The 24,857-nt window shown below is 42.4% G+C and overlaps 1 protein-coding gene across 2 annotated transcripts in view; it reads left to right on the top strand.

Moving 5' to 3' along the window:
• The window catches only part of mcf2l2 (MCF.2 cell line derived transforming sequence-like 2), a 237,069-nt gene that overhangs the window by 96,602 nt on the left and 115,610 nt on the right, over window positions 1-24,857 (top strand). For both annotated transcript variants that reach the window (XM_060834750.1, XM_060834749.1), the window contains exon 13: window positions 16,157-16,223. In XM_060834750.1, the coding sequence (XP_060690733.1) occupies window positions 16,157-16,223 (67 nt within the window). The remainder of the gene's footprint in view (window positions 1-16,156; window positions 16,224-24,857) is intronic.

The raw sequence follows: 24,857 nt of genomic DNA, 5'->3' as shown, positions 1-24,857 counted from the left end.
AGACCCTGGAGATTAGTCAAGATTAGGGTCAAATGCTGGAAAAGCACAGCAGGTCAGGCAACATCCAAGGAACAGGAACATCGATGTTTCGGGCAAAAGCCCTTCATCAGGAAGCCCATCTCTGAGTCAGGTGACCCAGGTTCCATTCCCACCTGCTCCAGAGGTACACTGTAAACACACCTAATCCAGAGTGTGGGACGCGATTAATTAGAAAACGTATTTGAAATAAAAAGACTACTATCTTCTGAATCAGTGGTGCTGGAAGAGCACAGCAGTTCAGGCAGCATCCAAAATGCAGCAAAATCAACGTCTTAGGCAAAAGCCCTTCATCAGGAAGGATGTTTCCCGATGAAGGGCTTTTGCCCGAAACGTCGATTTTGCTGCACTTTGGATGCTGCCTGAACTGCTGTGCTCTTCCAGCACCACTGATCCAGAATCTGGTTTCCAGTATCTGCAGTCATTGTTTTTAGCCCAAAACGACCACTATGTCTAGCACAAACTTACAGGCAGATTATAAACAAAAAATCACTAACACAAACTGAACATGTTGTGCATACGATTCAATGGAACACATCACTAAGAGACAATGAATGCTCTTCAATAACCTTTGGCTGGATTTTACCACATTCCCCACCATGTCTTGTTTGTAGGTAGAGAGCTGAAAGATGCCATGGGCATCATGCCTGTCTGCACTTGCTCATAATTCAATATGGCAGGGGAATCAGGTGAGGTACCAGGCAGTCCACCCCCCTATGGGTCAATAGAGCCCTTGAGATCATCCAAAGGCTTCACTCCACTATCACTGAAGTTTGATCAGCAATTGAGGGAGGACAATGACTAGAGTCCAGCCTGGTGAAATTCACTGCTTGGGTAGGAGGGCTAGGAGGTGACCCATTGATGGACCACTTGGATCCATTTGTGGTTTCCCTGGGCTATTCCCCCACCCTGGCTTGACTAACCTATCCCCCATATTCCTTATTGGTATCTTTTAGACTGTCCCAGAACACTGACCACACATATTCAATCTAGTATGGGTTCCTCTGTACCACTAAAAATACACTGAATTTACACTAATCTCACTTCCCAGCACTAGGCCCATAGACTTGAATGTGTGACACAGGCAATGAATTCAAGACCCCTACCATCCTGTGGGTTAAAATAAATCCTCTCTAAACCTGCTGTCTTTCAGTGTGCCTTCTTGGTATTCACCCTTCAGCTAAGGGGAATAGCCTTTTTCAATCCGCCTTGTCTATGTCCCTCATAATCTTACACACCTCTGTCAAGAACCTTCTCACACTCTGTGCTCTAGTGAAGACAACCCAAGCTTATCCAGCCTCTTCTCATAGCTAACATGCATCATCCCAGGGAACAGTATAGTGTATCTCCTCTACATCCCTTCCAGTGCAATCACATCCTTCCTATAGTGTGGTGACCAGAACTGCACTCAGTACTCCAGCTATGACCTAGCCAAAGTTATTGGTGGCATGGTGGCTCAGTGGTTCACACTGTTGCCTCCCAGTACCAGGGATTTGAGTTTGACATCAGCCTTGGGTGACTGTCTATCTGGTGTTTGTGTATTCTTCATGTGACTGCATGGGTTTCCTCTGGGTTTTCTCCCACTCTCAAAGATGTGCAGGTTAAGTGGATTGTCCATGCTAAATTGTCCATAGTGTGCAAGTTAGGTGGATTAGCTATGGGAGGTGCACGTTATAGGAATGTCGTAGGTCTGGGTGAGATAGTCTTCAGAGCATTGATGTGGTTTTTATGAACCAATTAGCCTGCTTCTTCACTGTAGGGATTCTAAAATCCTGTACAGTCCCAACATAATCTCCCTGCTGCTATAATCTATAGCTTGACTGATAATGGCAAATATCCTGTATGCTTTCTTAACCACCCTATTATGAAATTACCTACTGCCCTCTGGAATCTGTGGAAAAGCATCCCATCCTTTGCACCTTTGATATGTCTCTCTGTTTTATCCAGTCTTGAATATACCTCTAAGGTTCTCTGGGCTTGTTGTTTGTATATTTCATCTTAAAGGGAACATGTTGAGCCTGTACTCTCCCCAAAACCTTTTTGAATGTCTCCCACTGTTCTGCTATAGATTTACCCTCAAGTAGCTGTTTCCCATACACCTTTGTGAGATTTTGCCTCATTTTAATAAAATCTGCCTTCCCCCAATCAAAAACCCTTTTTTGCAGGCCATCTTATTCTTCTACAATTACAAACTAATACTAAAGGAATGGTTTGATTTTGCTCTTATACCTCCACTGAATTCTCCACTCAAAACAGAAGAGCTTTAGAGACGTAATTCAGGACCCTAACGTCTTCGCTTTGAAGGTAGAACAACCACTGATGGGGCTCAGGTAATGGAAAAACACTGAAGAATTAGAATTGGAGAACACAAGGTTTGAAGGATTTTAGTAGCAGAGGATATGTCAGAGATTAAAATAGTGAGGCTGAGAAAGAATTTTAACTCAAGGATAAAGATTTTAAATTGAGATGTTAAGGAGATTGATCTTTATGAGAGATTGTGTGGGTTATGGTGTACACAATAGAATTTTGGAAGAACTTGAAATAGATACAGGAAGGAGAGTATGAGGCAAACCAGGGAGACAGCTGACATAGTCTGGAAGTCGAATATCTTATCAGAATGAGGGCAACTCTGCAGCACCACACTTCCTCAGTGATACACTTATGGGTTGAGTCTTAATTTACTTCAGATGTGCCATTTTCATTAAGTTTAATGGGGGGGGGGGGTTTCTCTCTATGAAAAATTGTGGAATTTCTCATGCTATTGCCCTAAATCTGCCTCACTAACTATGTACCCTACCGCCTACAGCAATTCTGTCATCACTATCTGGATTTTACCACTCAAGTGGCTATCCTATAATAGAACACATTGCATGGCATTATGGCCATCTTAAAAAGGTAATTTCATACTCAGACAAACACTGGCAGCAAGGAGCCACTCAATATTGTTCATGATATTTTCCTTGGACTTGGCAAATAAGGAGAAATTGCTGTCCCACCTTGCAGACAGGTACCTGGAAGCCCTGGCAGGTGGGGTGGTGCAGATGCAGGGGGGAGGGGCATCCATAAACTGCAGGACTAGCAGTGGAAGCCACAGCATGAGACCCTGCGAGCCTATTCTGAGGTTGCCACTCATGTCAGAGCAGTCTCAGCTGTCAGAAGGAACAATCAGCAGTGTAGGAGAAATTAAGTGGTCTTCTCCACTCTGCCAGCATAAACCTTCTTCTCTTTGCCATTTCATATTAATTCTCTCTGCTACTTCACTTATGCATGACTCTCTCACTATTGCATGGAATATTGTCTCTCACTTGTTCTCCCAATGTCCCCGTACTACTAACTCTGCATGGACTCTGGACCTGCTATTCACTCACTTGGGAGACCCCAACACCAGCAGTAACAGTGGTATCACTCATGTTATGAAGAAACAAGCCAGACTTTGTGTTCAGTAAAATTATGGAGTATGTTTTATTGGAAATCAATTCAGTGAAGTATACAAGTTATTAAAAAGGTCAAATGCATCCAAATTACATAATGTATATACTCATGCATGAGAATAAAATAGAGTAGGATAGAATATACAAGAATATCTTTTATTGTCAGATGTACTCAAGTACAGAGGTGCAGTAAAAAGTTTCATAATGTTGCCTCTTATGACACCATCTTAGGTACAAGTACCTAGGTACAAATCTTAGATACAAAAGAGGAATAAAAAAACGATGCATTACTTTACAGTGTTTAAAGAATAAGTTGGAAATAAGACTTAATTAAAGGATTGACATGACAGATAAAAAAATCTTTTTCAAACAAACATTACATTGCAGTAGCTGAGCACAGGGGTCTCCACAACTGGTCTGATCGCCCATGCCAAGCCCCAGTCCAACAATCGTCCCCCACTCCAAGCCTCCATCCACTCCACACCAGCTCACAGCTGCTTCAAGGTAAGTTGTCTCCAGGACTGCTTCCCCTCGCCAGCCTCTGCCCAGGACTTGTAAGAGAGTTGAATTTAAAATATTGAATGTCCATAAGTAAAAGCATTATAACTTAATTTGGTGATCTTGAGTAGAATGGTGTTGTAATTTATGTAAGCTGTTTGTTCTGTTGGTGATAGTCTCTTTTAAATTGCAGACAGTCCTTTTTGAGAATGGGTGCTAGGGTGCATAGTCATAGAGGTGTACAGCACAGAAACAGACCCTTCGGTCCAACTCATCTATACTGATCAGTTATCCCAACCTTATCTAGTCCTATTTACCAGGAGTTGGCCCATATCCCTCTCAACGCTTCCTATTTACATACCCATCCAGATGCCTTTTAAATGTTGCAATTGTCCCAGCCCTCCACCACTTCCTCTGGCAGCTCATTCCATACATGCACCACCCTCTGTGTGAAAAAGTTGCCCTTAGGCTCCTTGTATATCTTTCCCCTCTCACCCTAAACCTATACTCTCTAGTTCTGGACTCCCACGCCACAGGGAAAAGACTTTGTCTATTTAATTTCCTTTTATCTTTAAATTCAGTTTTTGTGATGTATTCCAACTTGCAACATATATATGGTCTGAGATTGACAAAAACTGTTGAAAGGGAACTGCTTCTGTTCTACCCTGCAGGTCTTCTTGATATTATTCACTTCCGTCATCAACACTTTTGCACATAATCATAGATTTTCACGGAGAGGAGTTTCAGCCATGTTATGACATACAATGGAGACAACCCATGTTAATCAACTAACATCCGTCTCCCATTGTCAAAGCTATCAATATGCCATTAAAACAGTCTTCGACACTGTTTCGCATATTGGGTTTGGTAGGTCTCCTTCTTCTCTGGCAGTTTTTGCAGGGAAAATTATTCTTGTTTACTGGCTTTAGGATTTCTAGATATTTCAAGCAACAGAAAATATGAAATTGTAAAGGTGAAATTGTATCCATACATAATTACTATTAATCTGTGTCAGAGGTTTTAGATTTTTGCATTCTCAGGTAAGTTGGATGACCTCTGCAGCCATTTTAAAACAGTATGGGCATATAAAAACAATACAGAGAAAACATAGCAAATTTAAATTTGTTTTCTTTCAAACAAAAGGTCCAGGTAAATCAGTTGATGGAATTAAAGATTAAAGTTCAGATACTGCAATTTCATAACAGTTTCTGATTATTCCTGCACATGGATAGCAGTGAGTAGAGGGGTGCGTAAGTTAAGTTATTATATTTTATATTAGGATTAAGTCTTGGCACAACATCGTGGACTTAAGGGCCTGTTCTGTGCTGTACTTGTCTATTTTCTATGTTCTAACTGAATTAGCATTGTAAATAAAACAAGTGTAAAACTACTAGTGTTGAAATACAGATGTTTAGAGTTATGATAAGTATTTTAGAAAGAAGTAGAAGATAGAATTACAAAATAAACTTTTTAAGGATCAAAGGACCATTTTCCTTTTCTAAAACTAACTTGATGCAGTATCACAACTACTAACACTTTAATCTGATAAAGGAAGATTGTATAACAAAGTGTGGCAGTAAGGCCAATAAAGAGGTATTCCTGATGAAGGGCTTATGCTTGAAACGTTGACTCTCCTGCTGCTCAGATGCTGCCTAACTGGCTGTGCTTTTCCAGCCTCACACTTTCTGAGTTCAAAGTGTGGTGATGGAAAAGCACTGCAGGTCAGGCAGCATCTGAGGAGCTGGAGAATCGACATTTCAGGCATAAGCCCTTCTCCTACTCCTCACCTGCTGCCTGACCTGCTGTGCTTTTTCAGCATTACACTCTCGAACTGATCTCCAGCATCTGCAGTCCTCCTAAAGAGGTATTAGCTCAGGTGACCAAAAGCTTGGTCTAGGAGATAACCTTTAAGGAATGCCAAGTTGAAAAAAAGTGAGGTGAAGAGAAGGAGAGGTGAAAGAAGGCAATCCAGTATTTTGAGCCTACAAATCTGAAGGCGTAGTCATCAATGCTGGAGCGATTAAAATGGCCAGATTTAGATGAACAGAGATAGCTTGGATGGTTGTAAGACTGGAGGTTACAGTGATATTGAGTGATAGGGGTTTTGAAAAAAAATGGGGATTTTAAAGTCACAAAATATTTTGGCCAAGAATTAATGTAGGTCAGCAACTGCAGGGTGATAGATGCACAAGATGTGATGCAAGTTAAGATATTGTCAGTAGAGGTTTGAATGACTTCAGTTTTGTTGAGTGTAGAATGTGAGAGATCAGCCAAGCGTGTTTTGGAATATCACATCTAGAGGTATCAAAAGCATGAATGAAAGTTTCAGTGGCAGCTAAGACAGGGACACATTTGGGCACCATTAACTGCATCTTAGTGATGGCTTGAATAACAACATTCATTTAACAACATTAGAGGAATCTAGCAAGGTCTAGATCTGGGTATCAGGAACCAATTGAGAGCAGTTCCATCTAGCTTGACAACAGTGAGAGGCATTAGAGGAGGATGTTGTTTTCTGACATGTCAAAGGCTACAGCAAAGTTAAAGAATGAGAGAAGATAGATGGTCTTTGTCGCATTCACATAGGAGAAAGTGAGGACTGCAGATGCTGGAGATCAGAGCTGAAAATGTGTTGCTGGAAAAGCGCAGCAGGTCAGGCAGCATCCAAGGAGCAGGAGAATCGGCGTTTCGGGCATGAGCCCTTCTTCAGGAATCCTGAAGAAGGGCTCATGCCCGAAACGCCGATTCTCCTGCTCCTTGGATGCTGCCTGACCTGCTGCGCTTTTCCAGCAACACATTTTCAGCATTCACATAGGACCACATTAAGATTTTAATAAACTCTGGCTACAGAAGTGGAAACTTGATTTAAGAGATTCAAACATGGACTTCCAAGGAGGGCAGACATGGATTTTCATATTCACTTGTGGGATAATGCATTGCTGGCTGGGCCAGAATTTAGTCATGGCCCCTAGCTGCCCTTGAGAAGACGATGGTGAGCTGTCTTCTTAACGCGTTGCAATCCATGTGCTGTAGGAAGACCCACGATGCCCTTAAGGAGGGATTTGTAGGATTTTGACACAGCAACAGTGAAAGAATGTATCCTGACTTCCTTCACTACCATTGAATACAAACCCTGGAATTCCCACTCTAAGGGCATTGTGAATCAATATACAGCATGTGGGCTGCAGAGTTTTAAGGAGGTAGTTCACCACCACCTTGTCAAGAGCAACTTGGGACAGGAAATAAAAAAATGCTGGCTAGCCATCAATAATCACATCCCATGAGTGAAAAAATAATTCATGGTCAGGATGATGAGAAGAACTTCCAAGTGGTGTGTTCCTATGTATTTGCTGCCCTTTCCTTCTGGGTGGAAATGGTTGTGGGTTTCGGAGGTGGTGTCTTGGGATCTTTGGTGAATTTCAGCAATGCCTATCAAGTGGGCTGCTTCGTCCTGGGTGGTGTCAAGCTTCTTGAGTGCTGTTGGACTTACACTTATCCAGACAAGTAGGGAACATTCCATCACACTCCTGGCTTGTGCCTTGTAAATGGTGAATGCACTTTGGGGTGTCTGGAATACTCTGATCTTGTAGGCATTGTATTTACATGGGAGGCAACAGCATATTTAAGGACTTTGAAAATGAAAGAAAGATTGAAGATAGGGCAGAAGCCCGGAGGGACAGAGAAGAAAATTAGTGCTGGACTCTCCTTTAGTCTTCATGGCAGTGAATATGGTGAATACCAAGTATATGGAGTTGTTTTAAGTAATGCTCCAAAGAGGAAACTCCAAAGCAGCATAAATATTTAAACAGCAGCACTCTTGAGACATATCAAATTGATGCCCCATGGGATATGCAGTACATGTTTGTTTTTAAAGATAATGGCAGAGAATCTTTACAGCATAAGTCTTTGATGAATTATTAAATAATATATACATGCAGTGATCTGCATGTTGATAATTTTCATTTGCGCATAAAGGTATGGATCTCTGTAGATGTGTTCCTGGCACATTATTAAATAATAGCAGTAGCACAGATGACCTTGCAAGCATTAAACTAATTGCTATCCTGGTTCTATTGGTGAGCAATTGCTATTGCATATGTAGACTGGAGAAGCAGAATTTTTTCTTCTTAGAGTAGACCAGTGATCCTGACGTCGGTGGTGGGCAAGTGGTTGGAGGGAATACTGAGGGACAGGATGTACATGTATTTGGAAAGGCAAGGACTGATTAGGGATTGTCAGCATGGCTTTGTGATTGGTTCATCATATCTCACAAACTTGATTGAGTTTTTTGAAGAAGTAACAAAGAAGATTGATGAGGTCAGATCAGTAGATGTGATCTATATGGACTTCAACAAGGCATTTGACAAGGGTCGTCATGGGAGACTGGTTAGCAAGGTTAATTCTCATGGAATACAGTGAGAACTAGCCATTTGGATACAAAACTGGCTCAAAGGTAGAAGACAGAGGATGGTGGTTGAGGGCTGTTTTTCAGACTGGAGGCCTGTGACCAATGGAGTGCCACAAGGATCGGTGCTGGGCCCTCTACTTTTTGTCATTTACATAAATGATTTGGATGCAAGCATAAGAAGTACAGTTAGTAATTTTGCAGATGACACCAAAATTGGAGGTGTAGTGGACATTGAAAAAGGTTACCTCAGATTACAACGGTATCTTGATCAGATGGACCAATGAGCTGAGAAGTAGCAGATGGAGTTTAATTCAGATAAATGTGAGGTGCTGCATTTTTGGAAAGCAAATATTAGCAGGACTTATACACTTAATGGTAAGGTTTTAGGGAGTGTTGCTGAACAAAGAGACCTTGGAGTGCAGGTTCATAGCTCCTTGAAAGTGGAGTCGCAGATAGATAGGATAGTGAAGAAGGTGTTTGGTATGCTTTCTTTTATTGGTGAAAATGTGTTGCTGGTTAAAGCACAGCAGGTTAGGCAGCATCTAAGGAACAGGAAATTCGACATTTCCGGCATAAGCCCTTCATCAGGAATGAGGAGAGTGTGCCAGGCAGGCTAAGATAAATGGTAGGGAGGAGGGACTTGGGGGAGGGGCGATGGAGATGTGATAGGTGGAAGGAGGTCAAGGTGAGGGTGATAGGCCGGAGTGGGGTGGGGGCGGAGAGGTCAGGAAGAAGATTGCAGGTTAGGAGGGCGGTGCTGAGTTGAGGGAACCGACTGAGACAAGGTGGGGGGAGGGGAAATGAGGAAACTGGAGAAATCTGAGTTCATTCCTTGTGGTTGGAGGGTTCCCAGGCAGAAGATGAGGCGCTCCTCCTCCAGCCGTCGTGTTGTTATGTTCTGCCGGTGGAGGAGTCCAAGGACCTGCATGTCCTCGGTGGAGTGGGAGGGAGAGTTAAAGTGTTGAGCCATGGGGTGGTTGGGTTGGTTGGTCCGGGTGTCCCAGAGGTGTTCTCTGAAGCGTTCTGCAAGTAAGCAGCCCGTCTCCCCAATATAGAGGAGGCCACATCGGGTGCAGCGGATGCAATAGATGATGTGTGTGGAGGTACAGGTGAACTTGTGGCGGATATGGAAGGATCCCTTGGGGCCTTGAAGGGAAGTGAGGGAGGAGGTGTGGGCGCAAGTTTTACATTTCCTGCGGTTGCAGGGGAAGGTGCCAGGAGTGGAGGTTGGGTTGGTGGGGGGTGTGGACCTGACGAGGGAGTCATGAAGGGAGTGGTCTTTGCGGAATGCTGATAGGGGAGGGAAGGGAAATATATCCCTGGTGGTGGGGTCCGTTTGGAGTTGGCGGACATGACGGCGGATGATATGCTGTATACGGAGGTTTGTGGGGTGGTAGGTGAGAACCAGTGGGGTTCTGTCTTGGTGGCGGTTGGAGGAGTGGGGCTCAAGGGCGGAGGAGCGGGAAGTGGAGGAGATGCGGTGGAGGGCATCGTCGATCACGTTTGGGGGGAATCTGCGGTCCTTGAAGAAGGAGGCCATCTGGGCTGTGCGGTGTTGGAACTGGTCCTCCTGGGAGCAGATGCGGCGGAGACGAAGGAATTGGGAATATGGGATGGAGTTTTTACAGGGGGCAGGGTGGGAAGAGGTGTAGTCCAGGTAGCTGTGGGAGTCAGTCGGTTTATAGTAGATGTCTGTGTTGAGTCGGTCGCCCGAGATAGAAATGGAAAGGTCTAGGAAGGGGAGGGAGGAGTCTGAGACAGTCCAGGTGAATTTGAGGTCGGGATGGAAGATGTTAGTAAAGTTGATGAACTGTTCAACCTCCTCGTGGGAGCACGAGGCAGCGCCAATGTAGTCATCGATGTAGCGGAGGAAAAGGTGGGGGGTGGTGCCAGTGTAGTTGCGGAAGATGGACTGTTCTACATATCCTACGAAGAGACAGGCATAGCTGGGGCCCATGCGGGTGCCCATGGCAACTCCTTTAGTTTGGAGGAAGTGGGAGGATTGAAAAGAGAAGTTATTCAGGGTGAGGACCAGTTCAGTCAGTCGAAGGAGGGTGTCAGTGGAAGGGTACTGGGTGGTGCGGCGGGAAAGGAAGAAGCGGAAGGCTTTGAGTCCTTCGTGATGGGGGATGGAGGTGTACAGGGACTGGATGTCCATCGTGAAAATAAGGCGTTGGGGACCGGGGAAGCGAAAATCCTGGAGGAGGTGGAGGGCGTGGGTGGTGTCCCGAACGTAGGTGGGGAGTTCTTGGACTAAAGGGGACAGAACCGTGTCGAGGTACGCGGAGATGAGTTCGGTGGGGCAGGAGCAGGCTGAGACAATGGGTCGGCCAGGGCAGTCAGGTTTGTGGATTTTGGGCAGGAGGTAGAAACGGGTGGTGCGGGGTTGTGGGACTATGAGGTTGGAGGCGGTGGATGGGAGATCCCCTGAGGTGATGAGGTTATGGATGGTCTGGGAGATGATGGTTTGGTGGTGGGAGGTGGGGTCGTGGTCAAGGGGGCGATAAGAGGAGGCGTCCGCGAGCTGGCGTTTGGCCTCAACGGTATAAAGGTCGGTGCGCCAAACTACTACCGCGCCTCCCTTGTCTGCCGGTTTGATGGTGAGGTTGGGGTTGGAGCGGAGGGAGTGGAGGGCTGCACGTTCTGAGGGTGAGAGGTTGGAGTGGGTGAGAGGGGTGGACAGGTTGAGTCGGTTAATGTCTCGGCGGCAGTTGGCTATTTCCTGTCGAATTTCCTGTTCCTTGGATGCTGCCTAACCTGCTGTGCTTTAACCAGCAACACATTTTCAGCTGTGATCTCCAGCATCTGCAGACCTCATTTTTTACCCTTTCTTTTATTGGTCCATGTATTGAGTACAGGAGTTGGGAGGTCATGTTGCAACTGTACAGGACATTGGTTAGGCCACTGTTGGAATATTGTGTGCAATTCTAGGGCTGTTCTCCCTGGAGCGTTGGAGGCTGCAGGGTGACCTTACAGAGATTTACAAAATTTTGAGGGGCATGGATGGGATAAATAGACAAAGTCTTTTCTCTGGGGTTGGGGAGTCCAGAACTAGAGGGCATAGGTTTAGGGTGAGAGGGGATAGATGTAAAAGGGACCTAAGGGGCAAATTTTTCACATTTATGGAATGAACTGCCAGAGGAAGTGGTGGAGGCTGGTACAATTGCAACATTTAAAAGCATTTGGATGGGTATATGAATAGGAAGGGTTTGGAGGGATATGGGCTGGGTGCTGGCAGGTGGGACTAGATTGTGTTGGGATATCTGGTTGGCATGGACAGGTTGGACTGAAGGGTCTGTTTCCATGCTGTACATCTCTATAATTCTATGACTATAAAGTTAAAGGAAGATTTGAAAAAAATATTTAAAATTATGAAGAATTTAGAAAGAATAATTGAAGAGTGGGACGGCAAAATTTCAGTTTCAGCACTATGGTTGTTGAATATTATGAAAATCGCTACTAAGGCAACTGCTAATCATGTTCAGCATTGCCCATGTGAGCTTATACTAGACCTACATCAAGAAGGTAGACAGTGAAATCAGATTCTAATACTCATTTGAAATCCAACCTGCCATTTTGAACCTTGTCAGTCCAGGTACCACCTTCTGTTAAACATGCATCAGCAGCATGAGGGACCCTTTGCTAATACTTTTTAAAAAGGCATCACGACCTAATGTGCAGATTTTCTTTGTCAAATTTGTGGAAGTACTGGATTATGGGAGGAATTATGAGAAGTTCGATAAGTCCTCAGGAGAGTGATGTTGGACATTAGGAAAGCATTGTGTGCTTCTGATTGATAGTATCCACTAGGTGTTAGTTATGGGACGACAATTGTGCTATCGACTTAGGCTGTGGTATCAGAGAACAGCAGGACCATGGCAACAAATAAGACAAGCCAAGGATGAGGAAGCTCAGCAAGAGGACATGGTAACATGGGATCTTCAGGGAGCAGTTTTCTTATCTCCATGTAAGCCGTAACAGTGTCTGCAGAGGCCACGCTTTCCCAAAGAGGTGGATAAAGAATTCTGCAGTGTCTTGGAAAAGATCTTTGGCCATAGAATGGGCTGAGAATGGTACTTCCAGTGGCTACTAAAGCGATACGGACCATGATTTTGTTTCTGCCAGTGGATCCTTCCAGTCTGAACAGATAAAGTAGCAAAGGTGTTGCAGCTCACTATTTGTCACTACACCCAGGACATTACAGATGTTTTGTGTGCCAGGAAAAGTGTCTTCATTGTTATCTCTCTAAACAGAGGAGTCATGATAGTGAATGAGAACTTTTGTTAAAATAGCAGGCTTTCCCATGGTGCAAAGAGTCAACAAATGCAAGCTTGTACGGTTTTGGGTGTTGCAACTCAATGGACAGATGCACTGGAACTACAAAGGTACAGTTTACTCAAGTTGGTTTGTAACCACATCCAGAACATTATACTGGTCTATGCAACTATTACTGGCAGTGTTTCAAATGACTTTATGATCATGTGTCCGTTGGAAATTACAGCAATTTTCCAGCTAATATGTGACTAACGAGTAGCTGTTTGATGAAAAAGAATGTCTATTCTACACCTGACTGGTGATTCCATCACAAACCTCTCACACGTGGCACACCAAACAGTCAGAGCCCTGCTTCCACCGTGTATGTCATTGAACAGACAATCATAGTGGTGAAGTAATAGATCCAGTGTCTTTGCCACTTGGATGCAGCCCTCTAGTACTTGCTGGAGCAAATGTCCATGAACTGACAAACATAAGACTGCAACCCTTGCCGCAAAGCATTCAGCAACCACCACAGGAGGATCAGCAAGAGGAAGACATGTAAAGGGAGGATGCTAACAGATCCATGATGGAACTGGTTTTCTGTAAGTGTGTCATCAGGCTAAATTCCCCAAATGTAATACTAGATGCCTATTGTTCAGTATATCCTCATCTCAGTATGCCTCTAGAGCAGATCACCATAGCATCCTCTTGACTATAATCTTGAAACAAAATATATCAGATTCTCTGGGGTCGCATAACTGCTCAGTGGCTAACACTGTTGCCTCACAATGCCAGGTACTCAGGTTTGATTCCAACCTTGGGTGACTGTGTGGAATTTGTATATTCTCCCCATGTCTGAGTGGGTTTCCTCCCACAGTCCACAGATGTGCAGGTTAGGTGGATTGGCCATGCTAAGTTGCCCCTTGGTGACCGGGGGAGATGGGATGCTCTTCAGAGAGTTGATGCAGACTCTATGGGCCAAATGGCCTCTATCTGCACCGGAGGGATTCTATCACAAAACAACAAACATAACCTCTAATTGTTTTTGAAGTGAGTAGTTGACCTTATTAAGTGTGAACAATTCTTGTTGCCTAGCTGCACATGCAAAGTAACTTCAAGTGGCTAACTTGTGCTAAGCATCTGCCAGAACCTTCAAACAGCTGCACAGTTGGACAATATAGAAAGGGATTGAAACTAACTGTTTGGTACTCATTTTATAGAACATCCAGTACTTCATACATTGCTGAATAAACCAATCTTGAGCATTCCTTTAGTACATGTCTGAAAGCTCCCTTTGACTTTTAGTTTCTCTACTATAGTGGCTACAGCATGGATGTTACAGCCAGCTAAAAGAGAAGAATTGGTTTAGGAATCATGGAATCTCGTCCCAAAAATGGAGAGGAACACAGATTTTGAGACTTACATGAGAGTAAACAAGACCCTTTGGATGTTGATATTACAGCCATGATGCAAAATTTAAACTGCAAAGTACCAACTGTGGTATTAAACAAAGACTTTATGACCTCGCTGATCTCATGACGTTCCATGGCAGCATTCAGATGTTGGATGGCTTCTTCTTGTCCTGCAATCGAATTAAGACATCAACCAGCAGTGAGGACAACTCACATCCAGAGTTGAATGTTGGCAAGTGTGAGGTCATGCATTTTGGTAAAATTAATCAAATTGTTTACATGGAGAGGGACTCCAAACATGCAGCACAGGGGGATTTGGGTGTTCTTGTCCATAAAACACAAAAGTTATTATGCATGTGTAGTAAGTAATTAAGATAGCAAATAGGATTGTGGCCTTTAATGCTAGAAGTTTGGAACTTAAATGTAGGGAACTCTTGTTACAAATATACAGGATCTTAGTAAGGTTGCACCAGAGGACTGTATATTGTCTTAGTCCTAATATTTCAAAAAGGATGTACTGGCATTGTATACAATTCAAAAAAACGTTTCACTGGGCTGAATCATGAAGGGGTTGATCTATTAAAATTGGCTAAGCAGGTTAAGTCTTCACTCTTTACAGTTTAGAAGAATACAGGGTGATTCTTTTGAAACCTATGACATTCTAAGGGGACTCATCAGTTTAGATGCCGAAGAGATATTTCTACTTGCGTGGGGAATCTTGAACTAATCACAGAATAGGAAGACATTTATTTAAAGCAGAGATGCAAAAGAATTTCTTTTCTATCAGGGTAGTGAATGCATAAATTTTTCTATCCCAGAGAGTTGTGCAAGCTAGATCACTGAAAGTATTTATAGGAGAGGTAGATAGACATTTAATATATTGGGAAATTGAGGACCATGTTCTTACTGAAAGGTGGGACAGACTTGATGAGCCTACTCTTGTTTCTGTTCCTTATATTCTTATGTTTTTACATTATGAGATGTGCATTACAGTTAGTTCCATAACATTTCTCAAGGAAAAATGATCTTTCTGGTTGTACTCCAGCTCCATTTTAGAAGTATATGCCTCATTTGAAAGTGTGTTGCTTAAAAAGCACAGTAGGTCAGGCAGCATCCGAGGAGCAGGAAAATCGACATATCAGTCATAAGCCTTTCCTGATGAAGGGCTTATGCCCGAAACGTCGATTTTCCTGCTCTTCGGATGCTGCCTGAACTACTTTGCTTTTCCAGAAACACACTCTCGACTCTTATCTCCAGCATCTGCAGTCTTCACTTTCTCCTAGTATGTCTCATTCACCAGTTTTACTGTTTTATTTCCCTTCTGGTAATGACAAGATAAACAAATGTACCAAACAATTTGATGTGAATGACCAGCTCCACTTTTTCAGTATTCCATACCAAACAGGTTCTGGTCTGAGTCCTCTGCAGCAGACTTACAGCAGACCATCTCCTGTAAACTGGCACTCACACTGTACTTTCATTCTGACCCTGCTATGGATAACTCATGGCCATTGATTTGTCAGATATAGATTCTGTAGTACCCTCTAAAAGTACATGCAGTGTCAGTTCTAAGTCATTGAGTGCAAATGTTAGATCAAGTAATGGCTCCACGTATGGAGTATGGCTTTACATACTGCTGGCTAGTGTTAAGAGATGTTAGTCTTGGATTAACTTGGAACCCCTGTTTGGTATCTACCACTCCTGCTGAAACAAAGTTCCTGGCTTTGCTTCTCCTATTCCTGGACCCTTTTGTTTTTCTCCCCTCACCTCATTCCTTCATAACATTTCTTCTTCTACTAACTGTACATTGTTGATCTTTAATTGATAAATATATATTTTCAAATATTTTCAATATGACCAGTAGACTTTTGGGTATTGTACACTAAAATGATATATGATATATGTTGCCTAAATAATACTTCTAATTTGTATGATGATGCTACATTTTGATCTAGAATTCTATAATTCCATTATTGATAAGTAACTTATTGTTATGAGTTGATAAATGTAAAAGAACAATGACTGGAATTTCAGTCTATTGCAATCATATCATTAAAATTTGTTCATGATATGCAATTTATAAACGAAAATTTAATCATTTATCTATCTCTCAGGCACATCATGAATGAGCTCATTGAAACAGAACGGGTTTATGTGGAAGAGCTTTTGAGCATAATTGAGGTAGGGAAAATGTTTACTTCAACATTCCGAAAAATGAGTGCATTTATATTTGAGGAGTTTTGTTTATCTCGTTGTTTCATTTGGAAAGGATATATATATATATATATAGGTTAGGTGTGTAAAGGACACATTGAAGTGCAACCTGTTGCAGAAGAAGAAATTAATTTTGACTACCATAGTTTTCACTATCAGTGGTGACATGAAAATGTAAATTTCACGTGAGCAGGAACTCTGGGACCTTTATTAGTATTGAAAATTTCTTGATTGTGCAGCCCTCAGGCACCTTTAAATGCATGGGAGATTATGTGCTCCACATATCCATTCTTTGAAAGAAGCGAAGATGCTGTAAGTGTCCATACAAAAATGTCAAAAAGTGGTATTTGGGTCCACTTAATTGTGGGGAAAGCCATGAGTCTGTCTGCCTGTAGCAGGAAACCAACCCCCGCCCCCCCCCCCATTCCCGGTGGTAGGAAGTCTCCACTGTGAGAAAATAGACTGGGAGCCAACTGACATCAATTATGCCTAAGCCCACTATAAGTTATTGATGGTTCAGGACTAAATGGGTGTTGTACAAACTTTCTGCATCTCCAAAAAGGTACCCAACACGCCCTATGTGGTTTTATAGTGACCTGCTGAGGGTGGGGTGAGAATATGACAGGGTCTCTCATTGTCTGACGAGTAGTCAGCCCAAATGAGAAAGGAAAGGGTGCCACTGAGAGCCAACCCATGCCCTTACCTCCAAGCACCCTGCTGCCTCTATTATTATGACATCTTCTCTGTGACCCCCATCACGCCTTCACTCACCTGTGCCCAGTGATCCAGCAACAATCCTAGTGAAGTCCTTGAAGATTACTGGCAACAGTTATCACTGCCAGCGGAGCTGCTGCATAAAGAGCTGCTGGTCCCTGATTAACTGGAAGATCTTGGCAAGTGGGATTTCTGTATGTAGCAGATTTCTACACATAATTCCAGTGAAGGCATTATGCTGGCTATTCAGGGGCTAACAAACCCTAAGATCATAGAAAGTGTAACAGTCCACTTTTAAACCATAAATCATTGCTATCAGCTTATTTGTCAGCCTTATTCACAGCTGGAAGGAGAAGATAACAGCCTTGGTGGAGTCACTGAACAGGATTTACGAGCAAACCAGACTAATGCAGCATTCCATGCCCAATTAGTAAAAAAATTAATGGACATATAACTGGTATAAATGATGCGATTGTTGAACTCTGCAAGAAATATTAATCATAGAGTATCAGAAAGATCTTCACCCATTTCATTATAATTCATCACCAAATAGTTAGCTGGAAGAAGGAGGAGGAGTTATGCAGAGGGTAACACTTTTCTCAGGACCAGGAGGTCAGATCTCAGAGATCTTGTCAAATTGCTCTGGTGATTTAGGTGACACGAGCAAAGTATTTTGATGGTTGTAAATCTGAAATATAAATATGAGAGTACTCAGCAGCATTAACATTTAAGGTTAATGATCTTGCAGTTGGAATAATAGAGTCATAGAGTCATATAGCAGTGAAGCAGACCCTTTGGCCAACTCATCTATGCTGATGAAGCATCCCAATCTGACCTAGTCATACTTAGAGTCATAGAGATGTACAGCATGGAAACAGACTCTTCGGTCCAACTCATCCATGCCGACCAGATATCCCAACCCAATCTAGTCCCACTTGCCAGCACCTGGCTCATATCCCTTAAAGCCTTCAACCAACTTAAGTGCCTTCCCTGTAAGTTCACTAGAAGATTTCTCCTCAAGCAGTTCTTCTCCAGGACTTTTGTTCATCACCTGAGAAATTGTGGATTTATTCTGATGCTTTTCTTGTCAACAACTGCCACTACTTTGTTGAACCATTGGATAATGATTAAGTGTACTTGAACATAAAGTGTACTTGAATATGCCATACTTCCTGCCATGGTTCCAGGAATCTGGAGTCACTTTAAATTATTGAATGTTTTAAATAGCACAGAAACAATTCTCACTGCCCTGGGTGGTATAACAATTAAGTTCCTTCCTTGCTAAGGTCAGCAGATCTTTCAATTCCTGACTGAGTCAGCAATGTAATTCAGTAATGATCAGAAGTCCTATATGTCACCAGAGTTAAAAGCACAATAGGGATTTTCAGGGGGATTGAGTTGTATGCAAATCTAAAGCCAAGGATCAAGGTAGCTGCAGGTTCCAATGTGTCTGACCTTGAGCAGGTGGCTTTTATCTTCAGTTTCCATTCAGTATTAATTAGGTCAACAAAGAGAATTTAGATGATTTAGTTTTCAGTTTCCGGTGAATCATCAATGTGGAAATTGAAACTATAATCTATTTAACTATTTTTCATATATATGAATATTGAATTGTGATTCAATCAAGGCCATTAAAAAGTCAATGTGATATTTATGGGCAGAACTTTACCAGCTTCACGGTGGCCCAAATGAAGTGCTGGGAGTAGATGAGGGCGGAATGTTAAAATGGTAAAGGCCTGTGTTGAGTCAGCTCTCTGATACTGTGCCAGCACTGACAGTTTTATGAGATGAGTGATGGCTGGTTCACTGGCTGACACAACACTGATGACCAAGTAATTAAGATTGTTAAAAAAACAAAAGTCTGATTTTCATAGAATCCCTGCAGCGTGGAAGGAGACCATTCAGCCCATTGAGTTTGCATTGACATTCCAAAGAGCATCCCACTCTCCTGTCCTATCCCCGTAACCTCCATATTTATCATTGCTAATCCACCTAGCCTACACATCCCTACACACTATAGACAATTTAGCATGAACATTCTACCTAATCTGCGCATCTTTGGACTGTGGGAGGAAACCAGAACACCCAGCAGAAACCCACTGAGACAGAGGAAGAGACACAGACAGTTGCCCAAGATTGGCATCAAACATAGGTATCTGGTGCTGTGAGGTAGCAGCGCTAACCATTGAGCCACACTATGAGGCCGTTTGTTGAAGAAGCAACACTAGTGAGTTTTGAGTGATTGCAGGGAGTGGTAAAGTTGATACGCATGTGGCAGATTTCTATATACAATGATAAAGTTGCATAATTGTGACAGATTTCATTAAAAACCAGATAAGCTATGAGTAACTACACTTTTAACACTGCTTGGAGATATTTTTCAAAGTATAGGCCATCCAAATCTTACAGAGGAATAGAAAAAACAGACAGCAGAAATTTTGGAAGTCTTGAGGGCACATTTTGGACACTAAATGAACTTAACCTTTGAGTGGTTTGAATTTATTACTAAAGCCCAACGTATAAAGCGTCTCCTGATTGTATTTGGCATGAGAGATGACTGACAGAGAATAATCTTAATCTCAGGAAAGCCATCTATTTATTAAGAAGTGCAGATAAATTAGAGCAATTAAAGGATATTCATAGCAGAATAGAACAGGTTTGCATTATGCTGATAAACATTCCAGGCTGAAAAGGCAGAAATTTCAAAGAAAAGGCAGGATGCAATTCCTACAAATGTCAAGACACAAAGGAAAATAAGTCATGTCCAGCATAGGGACAGCATTGTTCTGACTGCAAGAAGCTAAATTATTCTGTACATATGTTTGGCTAGAGGGAAAGACAACAAGTAGGTAGAGGTGACTTCTAAAGAGATATGAACTAAAGATTCTGACAAATCATTGTCCAAAATATGGTTGCTTTAAAAAGGTAAGTAGAGAGAAAGCAGGGAATTATGGACCAATGAGAGTCTGATGACAGTAGTGGGGAAGATGCTAGAATCCAGTTATCAAGGATTTTATAGCAGAGCAATTTGAAAACATTCAAATAATCAAACACAGTCAGCACGGATTTACAAAAAGGAAAACACGCTTGACAAATCTACTGAAATTATTTGATCAGGAGTATTGGGACAGATAGAAAGTTGGTTAACAGACAGGAATCAAAGAGTAGGAGTAAATGCTGACTATCAAACAATGCTTTTCTGAATAATCATATATCCTTTCTCTCAGAATCCCTTCCAATAATTTGCCTACCACTGGTCTGTAATTCCCAGGGTAATCTCTATTCTCTTTCTTAAACAAGAGAATAACATTTACCACCATCTAATCATCTGGTATTACTCCAGTGAACAGTGAGGATGCAAACATCATCACCAAAGGTGCAGCAATCCCTTCCCTCACTTCCTGTAATAACGTTGGGTATATCCCATCTGGCCCATATCATCATGTATTCAAAATATCCAACATATCCTCCTTCTTAACATCAACCTGTTCAAGCATATCAGCCTGTTTCATGCTGTCCTCACAAACAACAAGATCCTCTCATGAGTGAATACTGAAGCAAAGTACTCATTAAGGACCTCTTCTACCTTCTCCAACACGAGGCACAAGTTCCCTCCACTATTCCTGATCAGCCCTACCCTCATTCTGGCTATCCTTTTGTTCCTCACATAAGCGTACAAACCTGGGATTTTCCTTAATCCTAGACGCCAAGGGTTTTTCATGCCCCCTTCTAGCTCTCCTAAGTCCATTCTTCAGTTTCTTCCTGGCTATCTTGTAACCCTCTTGTGCTCTGTCTGATCCTAGATTCCTCAACCTTAAGTAATCTTCCTCCTTCTTTTGACTCGATGTTCCACATCTCTTGTCATCCAAGGTTCCTTCACCCTCCCATCCCTTCCTTGCCTCAGCGGGACAAACCTATCCAGCACTTGCAACAGGTGCTCCCGAAACAACCTCCATATTTCGGTTGTGCATTTCCCTGAGAACTGCTGTTCCCAATTTATGCTTCACAGTTCCTGCCTAATTCGCCCTCCCCAATTAAATGGTTTTCCATACTGTCATTGAACAGTCCTGGTATCTTTTTCAATCACTGGACCTCTCTTCCTCAAGTGGAATCGAGGTAAAAGATCATCCATGGTCAAACTGAAAGGCAGATAAGGCTGAGGAGACCAAATAATCCACTACTGCTTCCACTACTGATTGATTTTTTTCACAGCAAAAATATCTTCCCTACAAAAAGATACAGTTTCATGCAATACTACATTTATTTTGTATAATTCAACTTTTAGATATTCAGAAGATTCTGATATTGGCAAGGAATGGCTTCTTATAATATTATTTTGATTGTATATTGGAGGCAGGGAATTTCTGATTTGTAGCAAACCACACTGTTTTCTAATACCAGCTTTGATTTAGACACCTAAACATGAGCAACTCAGAAAGGAAACAATAAGAAACAATCTGATACATGTTGAATAAGATTTCTAAAAATTTGTTTTTGGGATGCTGACAACATCAACATGATAGTACTTATTACCCATGCCTCGTTGCCTTGAGGCATTTAGTGTCAAATATGTTTCAAAGCTGACAAACATAGGCCAGATCAAATTCCATTTCCTGTGTGAATTTAATCATCATCTAGGTAAAAACAATGACTGCAGATGCTGGAAACCAGATTCTGGATCAGTGGTGCTGGAAGAGCACAGCAGTTCAGGCAGCATCCAACGAGCAGCGAAATTGACGTTTCGGGCAAAAGCCCTTCATCAGGAATAAAGGCAGTGAGCTGGAAGCATGGAGAGATAAGCTAGAGGGGGGTGGGGTGGGGGGAGAGTAGCATAGAGTACAATGGGTGAGTGGGGGAGGAGAGGAAGGTGATAGGTCAGGGAGGAGAGGGTGGAGTGGATAGGTGGAAAAGAAGATAGTCAGGTTGGACCAGTCCGGACAAGTCATGGTGACAGTCCTGAGCTGGAAGTTTGAAACTAGGATGAGGTGGGGGAAGGGGAAATGAGGAAGCTGTTGAAGTCCACATTGATGCCCTGGGGTTGAAGTTTCTGATGAGGCGTTGTGGGCCGGGAAAACGGAAGTCTTGGAGGAGGTGGAGGGCGTGGGTGGTGTCTCTAACCTACTCTATTCCATTTTCATCCATATGTTTATCAAATGACCATTTAAATGCCCTTAAACTCAGCAAGTCCACTACTGTTGCAGGCAGTGCGTTCCACACCCCTACTATTCTCTGAGTATAGAAACTACCTCTGACAGCCCTCCTATATCTATCACCCCTCAAAGCTATGTCCCCTCATGCTAGCCATCACCATCCGAGGAAAAAGGCTCACACTGTCCAATCTATCTAATTATCTTTTATGTCTCAATTACATCACCTCTCAACCTTCTTCTCTCTAACGAAAACACCCTTAAGTACCTCAGCCTTTGCTCATAAGACCTTCATTCCATACTAGGAAACATCTTGATAAATCTCCTCTGAACCCTTTCCAAAGCTTCCACATCCTTTCTATAATGCGGTGACCAGAACCGTGCAATACTCCATGTTTAGTCTTGCCAGTTTTGTACAGCAGCAGCATGACTTCATGGCTCCTAAACTCAATCCCTGTATCAATAAGAGCTAATAAGAGAGACAGATCCTTCGTCCAACCAGTCTGTGCCAACCATAATTCCAAAGTAAACTAGTCCCACCTGCCTGGTCCTGGCCCATATCCCTCCAAATCTTTTCTATTCATGTACTTATCCAAATATCTTTTACACATTGTAACTGTACCTGCATCCACCACTTCCTCAGGAAGTTCATTCCACACATGAACTACTCTGTCAAAAAAAACTACACCTCTTGTCTTTTTAAATCTCTCTACTTGTGGGTGGCATGGTGGCACAGTGGTTAGCACTGCTGCCTCACAGCACCAGAGACCTGGGTTTAATTCTCATCTCAGGCAACTGTCTGTGTGGAGTTTTCACATTCTCTCTGTGTCTGCGTTGGTTTCCTCCAGGTGCTCCAGTTTCCTCCCACAGTCCAAAAATGTGCAGGTTAGGTGAATTGGTCATGCTAAATTGCCCGTAGTGTTAGGTGAAGGGGAATTAGGTATGGGTCACTGAGAAGTGGCAGATAGAATTTAATTCCATCATGAAACCTTCCCACCCCACCCCCCCTCCCGCCCCAGAAGGGTCAAAGTTCAGAGCACAAAGCGGCTCCTCAGCCCATCATTTGTGTCTTTGGCCTCGACACTGAAGTGAAAAGGATCCAAGGGGACTCAGTCAATCTGAGGCTTCATGTGTTTCAAAGTCAGTCTGCAATCATTATTTCAGCATTATCCACAAAGCCGACTTCCTCAGTCTGGTCACCGAAGACAGAACAAAAGTCATGCTGAATCGTGCAATTTATGACACAGTTCACCACGGCTTCCCCCACCCAGTGTTCAATTTTAGGTACCACATTTTAGGAATGGTGTGGTTTACAAGGACAATACCAATGGTAAATAGACACCAGCTGCAGGTCAAGTCTGGCCGAGTTCATCTTGTATGCCTTACAGTGTCAAGACACACTGCACAGATGTAGGCATAACATCAAGGGCTGAAGGGTCTGTACTGCGCTGTAATGTTCTATGTTCTATCTATGCTGCTTATGGTAGTAGTGTGACAGATTGCATTGTCTTTTATTGATATCAAAACACATTTAAATCCAAGATTAGAGAATGCACTGTCGCTTCTGTATTCACAACATAAATTTAAATGCTCTGTTCATTATCAAAATGGCTAATTATATACTTTACTGATATTAAGTTTCAAACTTAGAAAAGAAGTATAAAACAATTTTCTTTAATAATCCACAAACTGATCTGTTGTGATCACAGGACTCATTCAGTAAAGGTGTAAAGCTAACTAACAGAAAATTTAAAATAAGGAAGAATAAGTATTTATCCATATAAGTAAATCCATGCAAGCGCACAGATACCAATTCAAGAAAAACAAACAAATATTTTTAGAGATTGATTTTTCAAAAGAAACTATAGCTAATAAATTTTAATTTTTGAAGGAGAGAAGGAAAGATGTAAAATGTTCAATGACTTTCACTTTGCATCCTGGCATAAGTAGAAGGATGCCATTAAACACAGGCAGTTCTTACTGGGACCTTTGCACTTACCATCTTTCAGGGATTGTCATAAATTCAAAAGCTTCATAGGACAACAGCTACTTCAGAATTTCAGCTCCCACACTCATCTCTAAAAAGTTTTCATAGAATCCCTGCAGCATCAAAGCAGGTATTCAGCCCATCAAATCCACACCAACCCTCCAAAGAGTATCCCACCCAGACCCATTCCCATCCTCCTAATCCCACATTTCTCCTGGCTATTCCACCTGGTCGGCACGTTCTGGACACTATGGGCAATTTAGTAGGGCCAATCCACCTAACCTACCCGTCTTTGAACTGTGGGAGGAAACCCATGCAGACACAGGGAAAATGTACAAACTCCACCCAGTCACCCAAAGGTGGAATCAAACCCAGGTCCCTAGCGCTGTGAGGCAGCAGTGCTAAACACTCAGCCACCGAGCCACCCTCAGAAAAGTAGAAAATGAACTGGTAACATCTCTATCTCTCAGGAGGCTGAATCATAATCAACTGCTAAACAATATCCAAAACTAAGTCAGAAACCCTAGCAGATGATTTCTAGTGAAAAGTCCAAGCAAGTAATTTAAACCACCGGTATTCCATGAATTGCCTTTAAAATTTGTCCCAATGTCCTTTTTGGTTAGCCCTTTTTAAAAAGGACAGTCATGGTATACCTTCTAAATTTTTCTCAAATGATCTAATCTTCAAATAAAAAAATTATATTGAAATATTTTTCTAACAGCACAATTTATCACATTTACTAAATTTTGTATA

The sequence above is a fragment of the Hemiscyllium ocellatum genome, chromosome 13 (genome assembly GCF_020745735.1).
Source record: "Hemiscyllium ocellatum isolate sHemOce1 chromosome 13, sHemOce1.pat.X.cur, whole genome shotgun sequence".
NCBI lineage: Eukaryota > Metazoa > Chordata > Chondrichthyes > Orectolobiformes > Hemiscylliidae > Hemiscyllium > Hemiscyllium ocellatum.
This window is presented reverse-complemented; position numbering and strand designations above follow the sequence as displayed.